The sequence below is a fragment of the Ursus arctos genome, chromosome X (genome assembly GCF_023065955.2).
Source record: "Ursus arctos isolate Adak ecotype North America chromosome X, UrsArc2.0, whole genome shotgun sequence".
In the NCBI taxonomy this organism is placed as follows: domain Eukaryota; kingdom Metazoa; phylum Chordata; class Mammalia; order Carnivora; family Ursidae; genus Ursus; species Ursus arctos.
The window spans coordinates 103,119,691-103,139,632 of NC_079873.1; the positions used below are offsets into that span (position 1 = coordinate 103,119,691).

Genomic DNA, 19,942 nt, shown 5'->3' on the forward strand with positions numbered 1-19,942 from the left:
TGGAATTAACTTAACCAGAGACATAAAGGATCTATATTCTAGAAAATACAAATCCCTCTTGAAAGACATTGAAGAAGACACAAAAAGATGGAAAAATATTCCATGCCCATGGATCGGAAGAATAAACATAGTTAAAATGTCTATGTTACCCAGAGCAATCTACACTTTCAATGCCATCCCGATCAAAATACCAATGACATTTTTCAAAGAACTGGAATAAACAGCCCTTAAATTTGTGTGGAACCAGAAAAGGCCCCGAATCGCCAAGGAATTGTTGAAAAGGAAAAACAAAGCTGGGGGCATCACAATGCCGGATTTCGAGCTGTACTACAAAGCTGTGATCACAAAGACAACATGGTACTGGCACAAAAACAGACACATAGACCAAGGGAACAGAATAGAGAACCCAGAAATGGACCCTTGGCTCTTTGGGCAACTAATCTTTGACAAAGCAGGAAAAAACATCCAGTGGAAAAAAAGACAGTCTCTTCAATAAATGGTGCTGGGAAAATTGGACAGCTATATGCAAAAGAATGAAACTTCACCACTCTCTCACACCATACACTAAGATAAACTCCAAATGGATGAAAGACCTCGATGTGAGACAGGAATCCATCAAAATTCTAGAGGAGAACATAAGCTGCAATCTCTTTGACATCGGCCACAGCAACTTTTTTCATGACACATCTCCAAAGGCCAGAGAAACAAAAGAAAAAATGAACTTGTGGGACTTCATCAAGATAAAAAGCTTCTGCACAGCCAAGGAAACAGTCAAAAAAACTAAGAGGCAGCCCATGGAATGGGAGAAGATATTTGCAAATGACACTACAGATAAAAGACTGGTATCCAAGATCTATAAAGAACTTCTCAAACTCAATACACATGAAACAAATAATCAAATCAAAAAATGGGCAGAAGATATGAACAGACACTTTTCCAATGAAGACATACAAATGGCTAACAGAGACATGAAATAATGTTCAACATCATTAGCCATCAAGGAAATTCAAGTCAAAACCACGTTGAGACACCACCTTACGCCAGTTAGAATGGCAAAAATGGACAAGGCAGGAAACAACAAATGTTGGAGAGGATATGGAGAAAGGGAATCCCTCTTACACTGTTGGTGGGAATGCAAGTTGGTACAGCCACTTTGGAAAACAGTGTGGAGGTCCTTTAAAAAGTTAAAAATAGAGCTACCCTATGATCCAGCAGTTGCACTACTGGGTATTTACCCCAAAGATACAGACGTAGTGAAGAGAAGGGCCATATGCACCCCAATGTTCATAGCAGCATTGTCCACAATAGCTAAATTGTGGAAGGAGCCGAGATGCCCTTCAACAGATGATTGGATTAAGAAGATGTGGTCCATATATACAATGGAATGTTACTCAGCCATCAGAAAGAACGATTACCCAACATTTGCAGCAACGTGGACGGGACTGGAGAAGATTATGCTAAGTGAAATAAGTCAAGCAGAGAAAGACAATTATCATATGGTTTCACTCATTTATGGAACATAAGACATAGCAGGAAGATCGGTAGGAGAAGGAAGGGAAGAATGAAGGGGGGGTAAACAGAAGGGGGAATGAACTATGAGAGACTGTGGACTCTGGGAAACAAACTGAGGGCTTCAGTGGGGAGGGGGGTGGGGGTCTGGGGTAGGCCAGTGACGGGTATTAAGGAGGGCACATACTGCATGGTGCACTGGGTATTATACACAAATAATGAATCATGGAACACTACATCAAAAACTAAGGATGTACTGTATGGTGACTAACATAACAGAATAAAAAATTATTATTAAAAAAAAAAGGCTGAGCTAGAACTGGGATGGACTCAAAGGGCCAGAAGGCTGGGCAGTAGAGGGAAGTTGGGGGTCTCCTTCACTGTAAACTGAAGTAGAAATCCAGGCAGCAGACCTGAATGACCTTTTCCTCAATGTTTAATTGTACTCAGTGTCACAGCTTAGACTGGACCGGTGGCAGATGCAAGGTGCACCTGCAAAACCTATTGTTTTGCAGTACTTGTTTCTGTACTTCTACTTATTGCATATCTATTTTGGGAACGTAAACACCCCTGCCTATAATAAAATAATATTTGTTTTTAAGTTATTGTTACCCTCAAGAGAGCCAGACCAAGAATGCATACCTTCTGCAGAAACTCTTATTTCTCAAAGCTGTGGATACAACTCAGTGGCAGCAAAGGCTGGATGCCTGGCATTCTGGCTATGCATTGTTTGATATCCTGGCATTTGGGCACCAGATTCCCTAGAATGTGGTTGTTGCCTCCCAGTTACCTCCAAAGTTAGCTTTCAGATTGTTCAGGTTTAGGCCAATATTCAATGAAAAGTTAACACTTTGTCAAATGTAGCATATCTCTCCTGATACATTAGATAAGGTTTGAGAACCACTTTAGGAAAAGCCATTTTTTTTCCACTCCAATTCCCAAATCTTTTAATGCATTTTTATTGTGATTAAGTACACAGAACATAAAATGTACCATTTTACCATTTTAAAGCATACAGTTCAGTGGCATTAACCACGCTCACAACATTGTGCAAACATAACCACTATCTAGTTCTCTTAATGCATTTTTGTCACCTTCTGCCCTGACTAGAAAATGGCTATTAAGTTTGAAAAACATAGTTTGGGATGACAGCATATGGTTGAAAAACATTTCTTTTACATAAACATGTCCTAAATCAAACACTTCTAAGAATAACAGCTAACCATTAATAGGTAAGTTACTTACCTTCTTGGTCTAAATTGGTCCAAATCTGTTCTAATACATATGAGCTAAGAATTTCAATATATATTATTTTCTTAATACCAGAGAAAATGTACAGAAGACCCACATTATTACTCTTAAGGTAATTGAGAAGAGGCATTTCAACCTTGATATATAAAACAGGGGCATTCCTAAAATTTTTAATGAAATGAAATGTGATAAATAGAATCTGATTTTCAGCTTATTTTCAGTATACTATTAAACCAAGAAATATCCTTTTGGTGCCAGTATGTCTAGGTCTTTGTGTTTGTTGCACATTCTCTGAGTTGAGTGGGTGTATTATGTGAAAGAGTGTGTGTGTGCATTACTCCCCTGAACCCCTCTCGTATTCATGATTCCTCTGTCTAGCCCCAGAGTTGGGGCTCATCAAATTCACCCTCATCTTTGCCTGGTCCAAGGTGCAGTTCTCAGGTGACCAGGTCCCTTCTTTTGATGGAGTACCATCCTAAGATTTTTCTTACTCCTGGGAAAATTAGGAGACAGATCCAGGCATCCTGGCTCACATGCCCAAGGGACAGGATGTTCAACCCTATGCCAGACCTCAATGGTCTGCAAAGGCATTTCCCTTAATGGCTTCCCATTATGGAGTGGGTTTGTGTTATGTGATGCTTTTCTCATGATAACTAAACCTCCTAATGCTCCCTCAATCTATCCTCCTGAGCCACCTGCCCAAAGGGCCAATAGCAGTAACTTTGGACCCCTGCAAAACTCAAGATTAACTGAGAGTGAAAGTCAAGAAGAGAAGAAGGCAAAGAGGGAAACTGACTAATGTCAACAGATGATTTTGCTCATTGTCTGATTCACAGACTTTTCTCTAATTTCGTATTACAAAATATCCTTAACATGTTGCTTTATCAGTGAATTTCATCATACATACTTTTTCTTGACAGCAATTTTGATAGTGTTGTTGTCTGAAAAGTAAAGAGAGATTTATTTACTTCTGATCAATAATTTATGTAACTTCCCTCCCCAATTCCTAAGCATTGAATCAGATTATTTCCTTTTTTTTTAAAAGATTTTATTTATTTATTTGACACAGAGAGAGACAGCCAGCAAGAGAGGGAACACAAGCAGGGAGAGTGGGAGAGGAAGAAGCAGTCTCCCAGCGGAGGAGCCTGATGTGGGGCTCGATCCCAGAACGCTGGGATCGCGCCCTGAGCCGAAGGCAGACGCTTAAAGACTGTGCCACCCAGGCGCCCCTGAATCAGATTATTTCCTTTGTGCTTGGGAGATTTTTTTTCTCCCTAGCAATTCACAAGAAAGAATAAGCTTTATTTTTTGTGTAATTCCCCTATTTAGCCTCCTACTTAGATATTGGCCTGTGGGTACAGGACATGCTCCATTACTCACAGGAGTAGAACGATAGCTGAATAAACAGTAGAATAGTAAACAGCTGCTGCATAAACTTAACATCTGTCTGATATTACTATTCATGAACCACTTAGCCATGTTTGTTTCCTAGTGAGTTGGGAAGAGCATGGGGCTGGGGAGAGAGGGGGTGGGCTCTTCCTTTCTACCTGCTCTGCTTGATTAGAGCTCCCTGATAACTTGCTTTCTGCCCACCTCCTCAAAACTCCTAGTCTCCTCCCCTCACTCTACAGTAGGAAAAGATCCATGGATGATTCTTGATAACGATGGATGAAAATAATGGGTTTCTGATCATATGCAATACGTAATTAGATGTAGTCCTTTTCTAGGTATTGTAATATTCCATTCTATGTTTTTTTTCTCTTTTTTATTTTATTTTTAAAAGGTTTTATTTATTTGTCAGAGAGAAAACAAACAGGAACAGAAGCAGGGGGAGCGGCAGGCAGAGGAAGAAGCAGCCTCTCTGCTGAGCAAGGAGCCTGATGCAGGACTCAATCTCAGGACCCTGGAATCATGACCTGAGCCAAAGGCAGACACTTAAATGACTGAGCCACCCAGGCGCCCCTTTTTCTTTTTTTAAAAAGTTTTTATTTTAATAGCCCAGTGCTCATCATAAGTACCCTCCTTACTCCCCATCACCTATTTCCCTCATCCCCCTTGCCACTCCCCTCTGGTAACCATCCTTTTGTTCTCTATAGTTATGAGTCTTTTTCTTGGTTTGCCTTTCTTTGCTTATTTGTTTTGTGTCTTAAACTCCACATATGAGTGAAATCATATGGTATTTGTCTTCCTCTGACTGATTTATTTCACTTGGCATTATACTGTCTAGCTTCATCCATGTCATTGCAATCTATTCTATGTTTTAATCAAAATTATTTATTATCACCTACTACATGGAACCAAAAATATATTTTACTAAATTGTAGCAAGAGAACACCACAGTTATGAAAATTATAGCATACTAAAAAAAGTTAAAAAAAAATAAGGCCTAAGACTCTAATTCCAATTTATTTTCCTACCTACATGGATCACTTGCTTCTCTTCTTCCTGACCATCTTAAAGGAAGAAGAGTACTCTATCTTCATTTTTACTTGGCCTGCCCTTATGTTATCAAAATTACTTTCCCCCCCAAGGCCTACAATTCAATTTTGAGAAATATAGCCCATCTCTGAAATTACAACCTAACTCCTAGTAGGAAAAGAAAAACTTATAGGTCACAGCTAGGGTTAGGGAGCAATAAGCCCATCCTCAGACTAGTACCTTTTTGCAATATGGAACCTGGAACATGAGTGCTGATGTCAGTGACACAGTTCCTATCCTTTGGCTTCATTTATTTTTCTAAGAACCAGTTTCTCAGGCCAACTCCAGCACAATTTCTTCTTGTAGGTTCTCTGCATCCAGATTCTTTTTTCTGCTCTCTCTACCTCACACCACTGGCAGCAAGTAGAACTCAGTGAGTCCTATGTATTTGTTGCTACCTGTCCTCACAGGCTTTCTGTCCCAAAGGCATGCATTTAGATAAAAGGAAATAGCAAAGTTCTGAGAATAAAACTAACCAGATAAATGAGAAATCCTCAAGGCCACTAGAAAATAGTTGTGATATCACATACAATCTACAATTCACAACGAATTATCAGATTTTTGTTGGAGTCAATTGAACAGAAACATGCAAATGAACTTGCTGTTATATTGGAAAGTTCCATCACCATTCCAGGAGTGACATGATATTCCATCTACTTTTCCCTAGTCTTAGGTGGTTTTCCTCGACAGGTTGACACTAGAGAAAAGTGTCTAAGGTTTAGGTCATCTGTACTGCTAACTTCCTACTTCTTAAATAAAGAGGGCAGTGATATTAATGACCATTATTTCAGAAGCCCCAAAGAGAAGGCAGTTTTTTACAGTTTAGCTTGCCGTGTCACAAAACTATAAATATACCTTTCTGCTTCTGACCTTCCCCTCCATAAAAACTCACTTTAGTCCAGAAAATAACTTAAAGACATCTTCATATGGTTGGCCAGCCACCCCTTGAGGACTAAATGTGACAAGCCTAAATTTTAGTCTGCCTAATCCTTCTGAATATCCAATTTTTAATCCAACTGGTGGCCTTCTGTTTGTATCTCAGGCCCATAGCTTTGAGGTGATGCCTGATACCTCCTGCTCATCCACATACATAGTCCATCCTATTGCCAAATCCATTCACTCATTCCAGTGGCTAAATGAGAGTTTAAAGCAGCACCTCTGTATCCTAACATCAGTGGTTTATTTTTTTTTTATTTTTTTTTAAATTTTTTTAAAGATTTTATTTATTTATTTGACAGACATAGAGACAGCCAGTGAGAGAGGGAACATGAGCAGGGGGAGCGGGAGAGGAAGAAGCAGGCTCATAGCGGAGGAGCCTGATGTGGGGCTCGATCCCAGATCGCCGGGATCACGCCCTGAGCTGAAGGCAGGCGCTTAACCGCTGTGCCACCCAGGCGCCCCCTAACATCAGTGGTTTAATTTGAAAGCCAAAAACTGGGTGGTACCACGGGTAGCCTTCCTTTTTCCTGACATTTTATCCACTGCCCTGCACTCAGTTCACTCTCTGGCATTCCTCAAGTCTCCCTGTCTTTTGTCCTGTTGTGGTGTAAAGCACAACTGAGGTCAGAGGTAGTGCTTTATTCATCTTGGTATCCCTCTAATACCCAGAACTATACTTTGAACATAGTAGGTTCTCAAGAAAGTTTGGCACATAAATTCCCATTTAACGTGTTTTAGATGCATACTTCTCTCTACTCCAAAAGGAAGGCCATTGTGCAAGGCCACAAATCATTAATGGACTTCTGTAATGGGCACCTATTTAACTATCCTTCATTTGTCCTACATGCTGCTGTCACAGGTGTTCAGCGGAGATACTGACTTGATAATATCACATCCGTCCTCAAAACCATTAGACTGTCATTCAGTGGATGAAATACATACATACACACTTCTGAGTGTGTATGTCTTCTCCTTTCATCCTCCATCCCAATCAGAAGAACATAGTCGGTATCTAAACGCAAATCTTAATTATTCCAGCTGTCTACACCACTGCTATCTTATCACATTTGCTTCCTTTTGTCCTGATTTCTTTGGTTTCTAATTCTATTTTGTTAAGCTTACTGTGTATGGCCTTTGTGTAAGTGCTAGGAAAAACACAGAAGAAGTTGAGAGGAGAGAAGGGAGAGAGGTAAGTGGTGGAACACATGTGATGCCTCTAGCATTGAGGCTTGGGAAGCAAGGAGCTACATCAGAGAAAGAGGACTAAGTCCAAGCTCCTGAACCTGTGTTCCTCTCAGTAAGGTAAGGGGATGTGACATGGGTGCAATGGGCAGAGCCAGACCAGATGGTATTGTTAGCCATGTTTTGTTGTGCTCTGGCCTGGAATTGTCCTAGATATAGCTAGAAGTACTTTAATCCTGTGTATTTGAGAGGAATGGGGAAGAAACTCCAGGTCATGTGCAGATCTCTTCATCTTAGCTAATATTGTTAGCAAAAGGGTATCCAGAGCATTTGCTTTTGAAAAGACTCAAGTGAGTCTGTAGTTCTGTAGTCTATGGTAGTGGGAAGGCAGGAGGAAGAGGCAAGCAGGAATTAACACTTTCTAAAACTACATAATCTTCATTTCTCACCTTTATTTCTTTAAACTGTCCTAATATTGGGCTAGTCAGTTTCCTTCCTTCAGCATCTTTTTATCTCATGAGCACTCAGTAAGTCAAACTGACTTCATCACTCCTAAGCGTAAAATCCTTCTTCTTGGAAGCTCGCTCTGAATGTCAACACCATTTACCACCACATGCTACTTCACCTTACCCAACCATTTTCATCAGAATTTGGAATTTATAAAACCTATCCTGGACCTCATTTGGTTTGAGGGTTTAAAAGATGATGGTGTTGGATATGTGTATTCCATCAGGAGTTACTTGATGTGTATGAAATATTCAAGTTTGGGGGGAAACTGCACTTTAGCAAAATAAGTGCCCACTAAGGTTTGAGGGATGAAAGGCACCTAGGCCAAAAAAAAAAAAAATCTTCTCCGTCCTTGATTTTGGTATCATTAGAGATTCATCACTTTCGATTACAGTACAAATATCCTCAGGATGTAGTAATAGATTAAGTCATTAATACTATATGGTAAACTAATTCATCATCATTAGAGAACCAAGAACCTCAAAAGGCACAACTAGTGTATGTTTGAATGTGGAGAAGGGAAAAGAATAGATCTAGATCCCAGAAAGTTACCTGGAAAGAAGAGGTAGTGCTACCTGAAAGGGGAGCGAAGGCCCTGGGAATTAGGGGAGTACAGAACAAAAGTGAGACTAGAGGGAAGGTGAAAGAGCACAAATAACTTTGCCTCCTTTATAATTTTAGCTTAGTCCTGAGAGGTTGCAAAAAAATGCAAGTAGAACTACAAGAACTGAGATCTGTGGGAGCATCTGCCCTTAAGTAGCACTCCTGTGTAATTATTAAAAGGTTAATTTAAAATAACACATTAATTTATTAAGCTTTCTTAGATACTTACTTAATTGGCGAATCATGAGAATGGAAGATTCCTTGAGCTATAGGTGAATTTTCAGAGAGAAAAAGAAAATTACTACTTGTTGGTAGCCTTCCCAAGCTACTTGTAAAACGGTAATTAACATCCATTAATAGGTCTTTATTCCCTGTTGTCATTGCTGTGTTTAAACCCTCCAGGGACTCCCAGGGAGGCATAAAATAATACTTTACGATCTGGGGCCACTGCCTACCTCACCAGCCTCATATGTGGTCACCATTCTACATATATTCTGTGCTCCAGAGAGCATGAACAACCATGCAATTCCCTTTGCCTGTGCCCTTATTATTTAGTTTATAACTCTAATATCACTCTTTTAAATTCCTCATCTTTTAGGATTCACTCAGCTTGTGTCACCTCTTTCAGAAAGCCTTCCTTGAAATCACCTACACAGACAGGCATCCTGTCAATGCTCCTGAAGCACCCTATACTTCCTTCTATTACAGGACTTACTATGCTATAGTTTACAGTGTCTGGCATATAATCAGCGCTCAGTAACACTTATTTATTGAATCAATTCTTTAACACCGGTGTTGGATCAATGTTTGTTTATTAGTCTAACAGTCATTAATCTCTTCCCATTCAAATACTGTCTACTATGCTTTGCATGCCATTTAGCAAAATTCCATAAGCAGATCTTAGAAAATATTTCTAGATAATTATAGTAAAGCAAGTCTTCATGTAGAATATCTCCATAGGAATACTGGAATGGTGTATATCAATTATACACATACATCACCAAACAGTCTTAGACAAACAGAATGCTCTGAATAATAGAAAGTAGTATTACCAATTAGAGCCAGTTCAAAGTCAAGGCAAATTGCTATTTATCTTTCTGCTAATAAATGTGAAGTGTATTGGGAGTAACCGGTAAATTGCAATGATCTGTTTCTTTGTGTATGAGTATATTTTTGCATGTGTACAGTTTTGGAAAGGAAGGAGCTGGAATTAATAGTCTATAAACTTGAAAAATTAAGTGTGAAGATAATACTGTTGTGGTGGTTTCAAAGTATGTCTACAAATTCTTTGATAATACTCCATTCAAGAAGTGGAGGTTAACTCTCTTCCCCTTGAGTGTGGGTTGGACTCAGTGACTTGCTTCTAATGAACAGTCCAGGGTAGAAGTGATGGTATATAACTTCTGAAGCTAGGTTATAAAATATATTGTGGTTTCAGCCCCTCTACCTTGGATCACTCACTCTGGGGGAAGCCAGATGCCATATCATGAAGACACTCAAGAAGCCCTACAGAGAGGTCCACAAGGTGAGGCACTGAGGCCTCTTGCTGACAGCCATGCAAGTGAGCCATCTTGGAAGTGAACCTTTCAGTCCCAGTTAAGCCTTTTTTTTAATGTTCAGTTAGTCACTGTATAGTACACAATTAGTTTTTGATGTAGTGTTCAATGATTCATTAGTTAAGTATAACACCCAGTGCTCATCACAACACGTGCCCTCCTCAATACCCATCACCCTGTTATCCCCTTCCCCCACCCTCCTCCCCTCTGAAACTCCGAGATTGTTTCCTGGGGTCCATAGTCTCTCATGGTTCATCTCCCTCTCTGATTTCTCCCCCTTTGGATTTCCCTCCCTTCCCTGTGGTCCTCCATGCTATTGCTTATGTTCCACATATGAGTGAAACCATATGATAATTGTCTTTCTCTGCTTGACATACTTCACTTAACATAATCCCCTCCAGTTCCATCCATGTTGATGCAAATGGCGGATATTTGTCAGTTAAGCCTTTAAATGACTGCAACAGCCCTGGATGACAACTTGACCATAACCTCATGAGAGACCCTGAGTCAGAACCACCCAGGTAAATTATTCCTGGACTCCTAACCACAGAAACTATAAGATAATTTTTTTTAAGCTGCCAAGCTTTGGGGTGATTTGTTACTTAGCAATAGATAACTAATGTGACTGTTAGAAAAAAATAAATAACTCTTATATTGTTTCTAGGAATATGGTGGATTAAATATCCTGAAGAGCCTGTGTGAAACCTATTACAAATGCAATGGTAATTTGACAAATATACAATTAGAGTGTAGAACTTCAATGCACCTCTTTAATAGCTGGACACATCTAGTAGACAATAAAAAAAGCCTAGTAGACAAAAAAAATCAGTAAAGATATAAAATAAAACCAATAAATGTAATTTAATATCCATTTAGAGCCTTCCATCCTTCAAATAAAGAATACACATTTTTTGGTATGTCCATGGAGCACTTTCAAATAGCAATCACATATTTGGCCACAAAGAAAACCTTAACAACTTCAATGTGTAAAAGATTTACAGGCTATATTCTCCGAATTTAATTAAAAAACTGTGACCCAAAGTATTAATTTCTTGATAATTAAGAAACATACTTATGGATAACTCCCAGATCCAAGAGGGTATTAGGAGGACAAAGCTGAACTACTTTTTTTCTCCTCCAAACATGTTCATCTTTCTGTACAGCCTGTCTACTGAATGGCACCATTATTCACTACTCATTTAGTTGCCCAGTCTAGACATCTGGGAGTTGTCTTCAATGCCTTCATTTCCCATATTCAATCAGTAACCAAATCTCATCCATTCGACCTCCTTAGTTTGACTCAAATCTGTACCCTCACTGCCACGGAGTTTGTTCAAGACTCATTTCTAGCCTTGAGTATTGTAATACTCTATTTAATTGTAGTAAGTGGTAGCATGGCATTGTGGCTAGAATTGGTTGAGTAAGACAGACCTGGTTTAAAATCTTGGTTTTGTCACGTACACTGTGAGACCTTGGGCAGGATCATTCACCACTCTGAGACAGTTTACTTATATGTAAAATGGTAGATAAAAATACTTCTGTCCTCATTAAATTGTTGGAGGAGGTTATATGAGAGGATATAAAAAGTTTAGTGTAGTAACTGGCATATATAAGTGTTCAATAAATGCTATTATTTTTATTATCTCATTGCCTCTAGTCTCCTCACCTCTAATTCTTTTTTCCCTTTTTAGAAAAGACAAATTCTGATTATATTACACCCTTGCCAATATTCTTCAATAGTTTCCCTTCAATAACAGGATAGAAGGTAGATTTCTTGCCTTCTGGCCTACCAGAAACTTAATGATCTAATCCTTCTCTAGCAGTCTAGCTTCATTTCCTACAATTCTCTAGCTTAAATTTTTAGATAAAGCAATTCTGAGAAAAGGTTCTCCTTCCATTTGTCTGCTTAGAAAATTCTTTCTTATCCTTCATGTCTCAGCCCAGTTGTGGGTTCTTCTGGACAAATTTCCCTGGCTTCCCTATGCTTACCCTGAACTATGTACATACCTCCATTATTACACTTATCGTAAGGGGTTGTGATTATTGGCATGAGTGTTCCCCACTAAACTGTAAAATCCAGGATAGGAGGCATGGCTTTCTACTCTGCATGGTTTCTACCTTGTATGTACACAGTAATTAGCACAATGACTGTCATGCAGTAGAAGCTCAAAAGTGTTCGTGGAATGAATGGATGAGTAGATTGCAGGATTTATTTAATAACTGTTGCTAATGTTTACCTGTCTCATAGTTAAAGCTTGGTTTCTTGGTCTTTTTTTCATTAACATCAGCATATGTTACCTATATATGCCACACACAAAAAAACACAACAACAATGAAAATCCTCAAAGGAGTTTTAAAAGAATTTGAACATCGGTTATTTCTCACATTTAAAATATAGAAATTTAAGAAAATGATTTTAAAAGTCCATTTGTGATTAAAGTACATGTTTTACTTGGTTTATATTACATGTATCACTTACAGAATTCACAGGTTCATAGAATTCATTGGTATTCTAAAATTAACTGAGGAATTCACTGAGCAGCATGGAAGGTAATTAATTGAACAGTTAAAAAGATGGTATGTGGTTTTTAAACAAAGTTAACTATAGGGGGACATGATTTTAGGAAGCTGGAAGGCTGAGAGCAGGTTTTCTGCCTACATTGTGACTCTCTGATTTGGCCAAGAGCTCTACCTGCTGAGATAATTGTGCAGAAAGATAAATCCAACAGAGTAGACTTTAATTTTTTCCCAGGTCTGAGAGCTAAACACAAGGCACCAGAAGTACATTTCCTGGCACTGATGAAATGGGTGAAATAAGTTGGGAATAGTAGCCTATTCTATCATAATAAAAGTGGTCATGCTATTTCTCAAAATAAATTAGGTTTCTGTGACCATTTGACATACTCACATTGTATTTTATGTATTTTAAAGCCTCCTTTAAAAACAGATAGTCTAAATTTGTTTACTGAATTTTTGGGGGCAAAGTATGCAGGATAAGGTTTGTCATCCATGTGACACTCAGGGCACACTTTTTTCCTGGCTCTATAGTGAGGCTAATAAAAAAGTAATTCCTAATGTACAACTGCTACTCAAAGTAGTGAAGTTTCTTTTCTTTGGAAACTAAGCATAATGATTATGGATGTGGACATGGTGATACATTGCCCTGTACACGGTAGGTGTTTGACAAATATTTGTTTATACAGAGAAGTATATTGTGGCTAACATGCTACATTTGATCAGCTATATATAATTGAGTCTGTTGCTTCCTATGCATTTCATGCAGGACACTGCAAATGATGCCATTTTCTACCTTAGTTATGAAGGTAGACTTTTGGGAAGACTTCAGTGAATTTCCTGCTTGATGACATCTCTTTCAAACCATGTTAACTTTTTAGAACAGCTGAGCCAGTTAATACAGTGCTAACAGAGCCAAGGATGCGGATTTGTTTCTTAAAAGGACAATTTGGCAGTCCACAAATGCAATCCATGTTGTGACCAGAGGCTGTACCCTGAATGCTGCCAACTTTCCACCATCAGATGAGGGATCACTGGTCACATAGGGGACAGGGTGAGGCAGCATGGCTGCCTCTGTACAACCAACCCATCAGCACTAGAAGAAAATGATTTTCAAAGCCCGATTGTTGCTTTCTCTGCAGGGCACAGGTCTGTACTTTGAATCTTTTGAAGCTCATCATTTAGGAAGCCTCTAACCTAAGGGCTAAGTAGGAGCATTCAAGTTGTTTCTGGTAAATCTCTATTAAAATTGAGGCAAATGTAACATTCAAATTTTGGATCTGTTTAACATATTTAAAGTCCCAGTCTTACTACTTTTGCTGGCTTACAACTTGTTACTGACATTCCCTGTACTTACAGTATGACAACACTAACATAACTGATAGCTATGAGCTTTGGAAGTCTGAAGTAGTACAGCATTATTACCGTGGGTTTGCATTTCAATTTTTATAAAATCTTACTATAGGGTGGTTAATTTCAGGGAATAAAGCTGTTCTGAATTGTCTTTTAATGAATGAAGCTGTGTTATACCAATCTTGATCATAACTTTCATACTTTATTTTTTCTGTATCTGTGACAAAAGAAATGTTACTTGCCTCTTGTTTCAAAATAGCCTGTATAGAATGTCTGGGGACATTTTCAGTTTTAGCAGAAATACCTGGAGCTTGAAGTGAGCTATTTTTAATTCCTGGGGGGGGGAAAGAAAAGGTACCTTTAAGTATAAAAAAAAATGATATAGTTCTTGCTGTCATAATGTCTGGAATTACTGCAGTCAGGAATATATTTATGCAAGTAAAAGCAGTATCTCCAAATATAAGATGCCTTCCAGTGTCTTATCACCACCTTGAGGGACAAACCTGAATTCCCTAACTTCTGGCCCTAAATTACTCTGCCAGCTTAATCTCCCATCACTCCCCCTGCCCCAGAATGAACTGCTTTGCACTTTATTCAGTAGGGTAAGGGGGAACCACCAAGGACTTTTGAATAGAGGAATTATATGTTCAAAGCTATATTTCGAGAAGATTACATTCACAACAAACTGTAGGACAGACTGACAGGAGGAAAAAGAGACTGGAGACAAATTTTTGCAGTAGTTAAGAGCATGGGTGGTGTGAATGGAAAGGAGGGGAAGATGATGAGATAGTTAAAGGAGGCAGATTGGACAAAATGTGATAACTTTTGGGTGTAGAATATGGGCAACAGGAAAGAGTCAAAGATGACTCTGGCTTTGTGCCTGAATAAAAGGAGGTACAGAGAATAGGTTTCAAGGTGACTGGAAGATGAATTTGGTTTTGTGCCTAATTGGATTTGAGGTGCTAATTGGCCACCCAGGCAGAGATGTCCTAGTGCTCTTGGTGTGTGTATAGAATATGCATGGGAATCTTTTGCTGAGACCAATAGAGACTTAGCTAACCTCTAGTCTAGCTAGGGACATGGGAAACTGGATGTATTTTTACATCTGGGGAGAAAGGGTGGCATTAGAGGATGAAGACTTTCCTGGGGAGAATTCTCTGCACAAATCATAGTACTTCAGAAACTTACTCTGCCTATCAGTATAGGCAGCCACAGCAGAGATGCTGACTTTGCCCTGGTTTGCAGATTCCAAAGGGCCTATTCACCCGGCAACCACTCAGAAATGTGGGGTACTAACATTTACAACCATGAATAATTTTTATATCTTCCTTAATCAAAATAATCACAAATTTTATGATCAGGGGAAAAAAGCATAACTTGGAAAACTATATGACAAAACTATAATTATTTAACTGAAAGATAACAGAGCAATTATATTGTTCATTTCCTTACCTTCATCATTTAAAGTATGTGATGTTTTAGTCATTTCTTTGTCTTTCTGAATGCTCTAACATTCAAGAAAAAAAACATTCATTAGTAATTAAGCTTCTAAAAGAGATTTGCTGGCTCTAGAGCAATCAGATTGATACAGTATCTCCCTTTGTTCCCCATCCCTTACCTCCCTCCTAAGCTCTGGTCTCAATACTAATACATAGGATCAACCTCTTTGATGAAATATCTCTCACAGGTACCTAAACTAACTAGTTCAAAAAGAAGCTTATCATGTGCCATCTTTCCAAACTTGCTCCTCCTCTGTCTTCCATATTTTTGGTTGAAGACATAATAATCCATCCAGTGATCTCTTCTAGAAAGCTTAGAGTTACTCCATTAATTTCAGATAGGGCCAATCCAATCCAATCTAATGCTTACTGAGCACACTGCTTGGAATTAAAATAAGATATAGAATTCCTGACCTCAAGAGGTTTATCATCCAGTAGGACAGACAGGAAAATATGATACAGTATAGTGAGTTCTGACATAGAGGCCAGCCTGAGTACTATGGGAGCACAGAGAAAAGACATCCCACTTCAAGAGAACCTATATACAAAAATTAAATCTTCATCATCATCCTCATCCTCTCCCTCTCTCTCAATCTACACATCTATTGAGTCACCAAATTCTGACACACTCTGACTCTGAAATATCGTAAATCTGTGGCCTCTGGTTCACCCTCATTGCCACTGCCCTATCATTTTTATCTGGACCATCCCAGTAGACTCAAAACTATCTTCCCTCTAATCTCCTCTCTCTCAAATACTGCATCTATGTCACACACTTCAACCAGATTGTCTATTTACTTATTTATTTTTAATTTCTTAAAAAAGGCTTCTGTCTCTTTTTTAAGTGTCTTTATTTGGGGCACCTGGGTGGCTCAGTTGGTTAAGTGTCTGCCTTCGGCTCAGGACATGATCCCAGAGTCCCAGGATCGAGCCCCGCATGGGGCTCCCTGCTCAGCGGGGAGTCTGCTTCTCCCTCTCCCTCTGCTCCTCCCCCCTCTTGTTCTCTCTTGCTTACTCTCTCTCAGATATATAAAATCTTTAAAAAAAATAAAGTGTCTTTAATTTAAGTAATCTCTACACCCAATGTGGGGCTTGAACTCAAAACCCCTGAGATCAAGAGTCATAGGCTCTTCCAACTTAAAACCCATCTCATTCTTATTTCACATCTCTACTCAAAAAGCAGCAATGGCTCTCGACCACAGAGAGGCTAAACCCATTCTCCAGCAAGGTGTACAAAGCCTTGGCTGCAACCTACCTTTTCAGTCTCCTCTCCAGCCCTGCCCTGGCTTCACTGGCTCACCCTGCTGCTCTTGCTTTACACTTTAACACCTGTCTGTAATACCGCCTCACATCTGTTCGTCTGGAAACTTCCTACTCACACCTCAAGACCTAATTCAATGAAGCCCTCCTTTAATAAAGCCTTTTTAGACTCCTCTAGGCAGGACTAGTCTCTAAATCCTCTGTGCTCCCCCTGGATTTTGAACAAATCAAAACTCTCCTCTTATTTTATTGTAAGGACTTTTGTTTATATATGTGTCTAAATCTCTGGACAGTGAGTTCTCATGAGTAGTGGTGACGTCTTTTCCATCTCTGTATCCTATGTCAACTGTTTTGCCCCTTTCCCCTCTTTCTAGCTTCACACAGGCCCTGGCCCACAGCAAGTTCTCAGTAAACATTAGCTATCATCAGTATCATCAAATATTTAAGTCAGTTTCTGCTAAATGGCATAGTACATTTAACATGAAGCTGACTCAGAACCTTCCCTGCAAGGGAGAGGATCCAGACATGTGTAGGACCCCATTATTTCTGACCAGTCAGTACCATGCCAGTGAAAAGGATATCTCACAGAAATAACAGTTAACAAGATAAATTAATGATCAATACAAAGCGTTTACCTTTTGTTCTGTTTTGTTTTTCTGCACATCATGCTGAGAAGATACGAAGACTGATGATTTTTTGGCAGGAATCTTTACAGAATTATGAGAATGGCCTGGTTCTAAAAGTAAATGAAAGAGAAGTCATAGAATTTTAAAACAATTTTATCAAAATACAATTGAAGTACAATAAACCACACATATTTTAAACATACCATTTGTTCAGTTTAGACATATGTACAAACCCATGAAACCATCACCACAATTGAAATAAACATTTCTCCATACCCAAAAGTGTCCTTGTTCCCCTTGTACTTCATCCCTCTCTCTCTCTAGTTCTCCGTCTCCCAAGCAACCACCGGTCTGCTGTCACTATAAATTGTTTGCATTTTCTAGAGTTTGCTATAAATGGAGTCAAACAGGATGTTCTCTCTCTCTCTTTTTTTGGTCTGGCTTCCTTCATTTAGTATATTTATTTTGAGATTCATCAATATTGTTGCCTGCAACAATTGTTTATTCCTTTATCTTACTACATAGTATTTCAAAGTATGGGGTGTACTACATTTTATCCATTGGCCCAGTGAAGGGCATTTAGGTTGTTTCCAGTTTTTTGGCTATTATGAATAATGCTGTTATGAGTCTTTACGTGGACATATATTTTCATTTCTTTTGGGCACGAACCTGGGAGAGGGATGGCTGGATCATATGGTAGTTTAACTTAAGTTAGCAAACTGTTTTCCACAGTGGTTCTACCATTTTACACTCCAACCTGCAGTGTCCAAGTTCTAGCTGCTTCGAGTCCTTGCAAATACTTAGTCAAATTCAGTTATTTACATTCTAGCTACTTTACTGCGTGTGTAGTGGTATCTCATTGTGGTTTACTTTGTATTTCCCTAATGACTAATAATATTAAGCAGCATTTTCATGCGCTTATTTGCCATCTGTATGTCTTCAGTAAAATGTTTGTGCCCTTTCCCCATGTTTATTAATAAGGTTGCAGCTTTCTATATATTACATATTTTTCTATACTCAACATTTTTTTTTTACAGTGAGCACACCTTCTAGATGTAGGTCTGGAGACCCATCTTTCATTGTGCTTACTTTTGGGGCTTAACAGATGCAAAACAGCTATTATGCAGCAGGACTGTTGTTTCAAAATTTTATATTACGTTCTCCTTTTTGACTCCCCAAGTACAAGAACTCTGCCCTAGTCTTCCATAGACATCTACCTGCTTGGGGGTGGAACTAGGGGAGAGGAGTTTAGAATTTTTAATAGGAAGAATGCCACAATAAACACCCAAGTACTATTCAGCACCTATTATTCAAAATAGGAATGACATAGCCAAGACAGTACGCTTTGCAAGCGATGCAACTGTCTTGAGAAGTTCCCAAAAGTTAACCTTCCTTTTTGTGTAGCAACAGACTGGAATACTTAGCTCAGAAAACTCTCCCTTAGTGTATTAGAGATACCCTAGCCCACTAAAAAGAGTTATCTGGGCTCAGAAAAAAGGAAGATATGACTTAAGGAAAGTTGGGGGGGAAAGTTCACTCCTTTAATAGCTCAGAGATGGTGGGAAAGTGGAAGGGTGGTGGGAGAGGCTGGAGAGCAAAGAAATCAGATGAGGCTTCACATTTTTCTTACTTTGGGCCTTGGTTGCTTCAGACAAGTGAAGTTAGCACAGACAGAAAAGAACTATTGCTCTGCTCCCCATTTAGGACTCTAGAAAGAAATCTCTTAGGCTACCTCCCACTTGTTGCCTCCTCCTCCTCACCTGGGACATGGCCCAGAAACTCTGCAATATAGTATGGTCAAGCAGAGCAAGGCTTTCTCTGAGGTTGGCCCTTCCTTCCTTCCTTCCTTCCTTCCTTCCTTCCTTCCTTCCTTCCTTCCTTCCTCCCTCCCCTCCCCTCCCTCCCTCCCTTCTTTCCTTCTCTTCCTTTCTTTTTAATTTTACTGTTAGTGACGTATCTAATTGATATATAAAATTGTAAGACAATTGTAAAGTGTACATCATGTTGATTTGATGTATGTATATATTGTGAAAGGACCCCCCATTTAGTTCATACCTCACATGTTTATATTTTGTTGTTGAAAACATTTTAAGTTCTGCTCTCTCAGCAAATTTCAGTTTTATACAGTGCTGTCAACTATAGTCGCGTTTTTCATTAGCTGTTCAGATTTTATTCATCTTATAGCTAAAGTTTGTACCTTTTTACAAACCTCTTCCTATTTCCTCTTGAGGTTTTCCTTTCTTTAGCTACTCTTGGTTCCTATGTGATGAACACGGCCCAGAAAGGGCTGAGAGTCTAGCTGGGGAGCTTGCCAAGGGGAGTCACTGGGGTGAAGGTGAGAGGGCTCCACCCCAAGCGTTATGGAGCAGCCAGCCAGAATGGGAGGTGGGATGGGAAAGCCAGAGGGCTCTAAGCTCAGTGAGACTAGACCATGAGTCACTGCACTGATGGCTGAATTCAACTGTGAATGCCAAGAGGCCAAGCACTATTTCAGTGTAGATAAGGACATCTCTCTGGAGACCAGAGGAGGCAGAAGACATTTCATCCAAGTGCCATGGCTTTATTCACCTTCATGAGGAAGCCACTGTTCCCCAAACCTTAATGTGCATATAAAGCCCTGGAGATATTATGAAAATGTAGATTCTGATTCAGTAGGTCTGGGGTG

At 39.2% G+C, this 19,942-nt stretch overlaps 1 protein-coding gene across 2 annotated transcripts in view; it reads right to left on the reverse strand.

The window, feature by feature from the left end:
* LOC113271000 (fibrous sheath-interacting protein 2-like) overlaps positions 1-19,942 on the reverse strand; it is a 76,736-nt gene that overhangs the window by 42,580 nt on the left and 14,214 nt on the right. For both annotated transcript variants that reach the window (XM_044391675.3, XM_044391674.3), the window contains 6 exons: positions 17,287-17,387; positions 15,345-15,399; positions 14,135-14,226; positions 12,263-12,323; positions 8,699-8,735; positions 3,668-3,701 (listed from right to left, as the gene is read on the reverse strand). In XM_044391675.3, the coding sequence (XP_044247610.2) occupies positions 3,668-3,701; positions 8,699-8,735; positions 12,263-12,323; positions 14,135-14,226; positions 15,345-15,399; positions 17,287-17,387 (380 nt within the window). The remainder of the gene's footprint in view (positions 1-3,667; positions 3,702-8,698; positions 8,736-12,262; positions 12,324-14,134; positions 14,227-15,344; positions 15,400-17,286; positions 17,388-19,942) is intronic.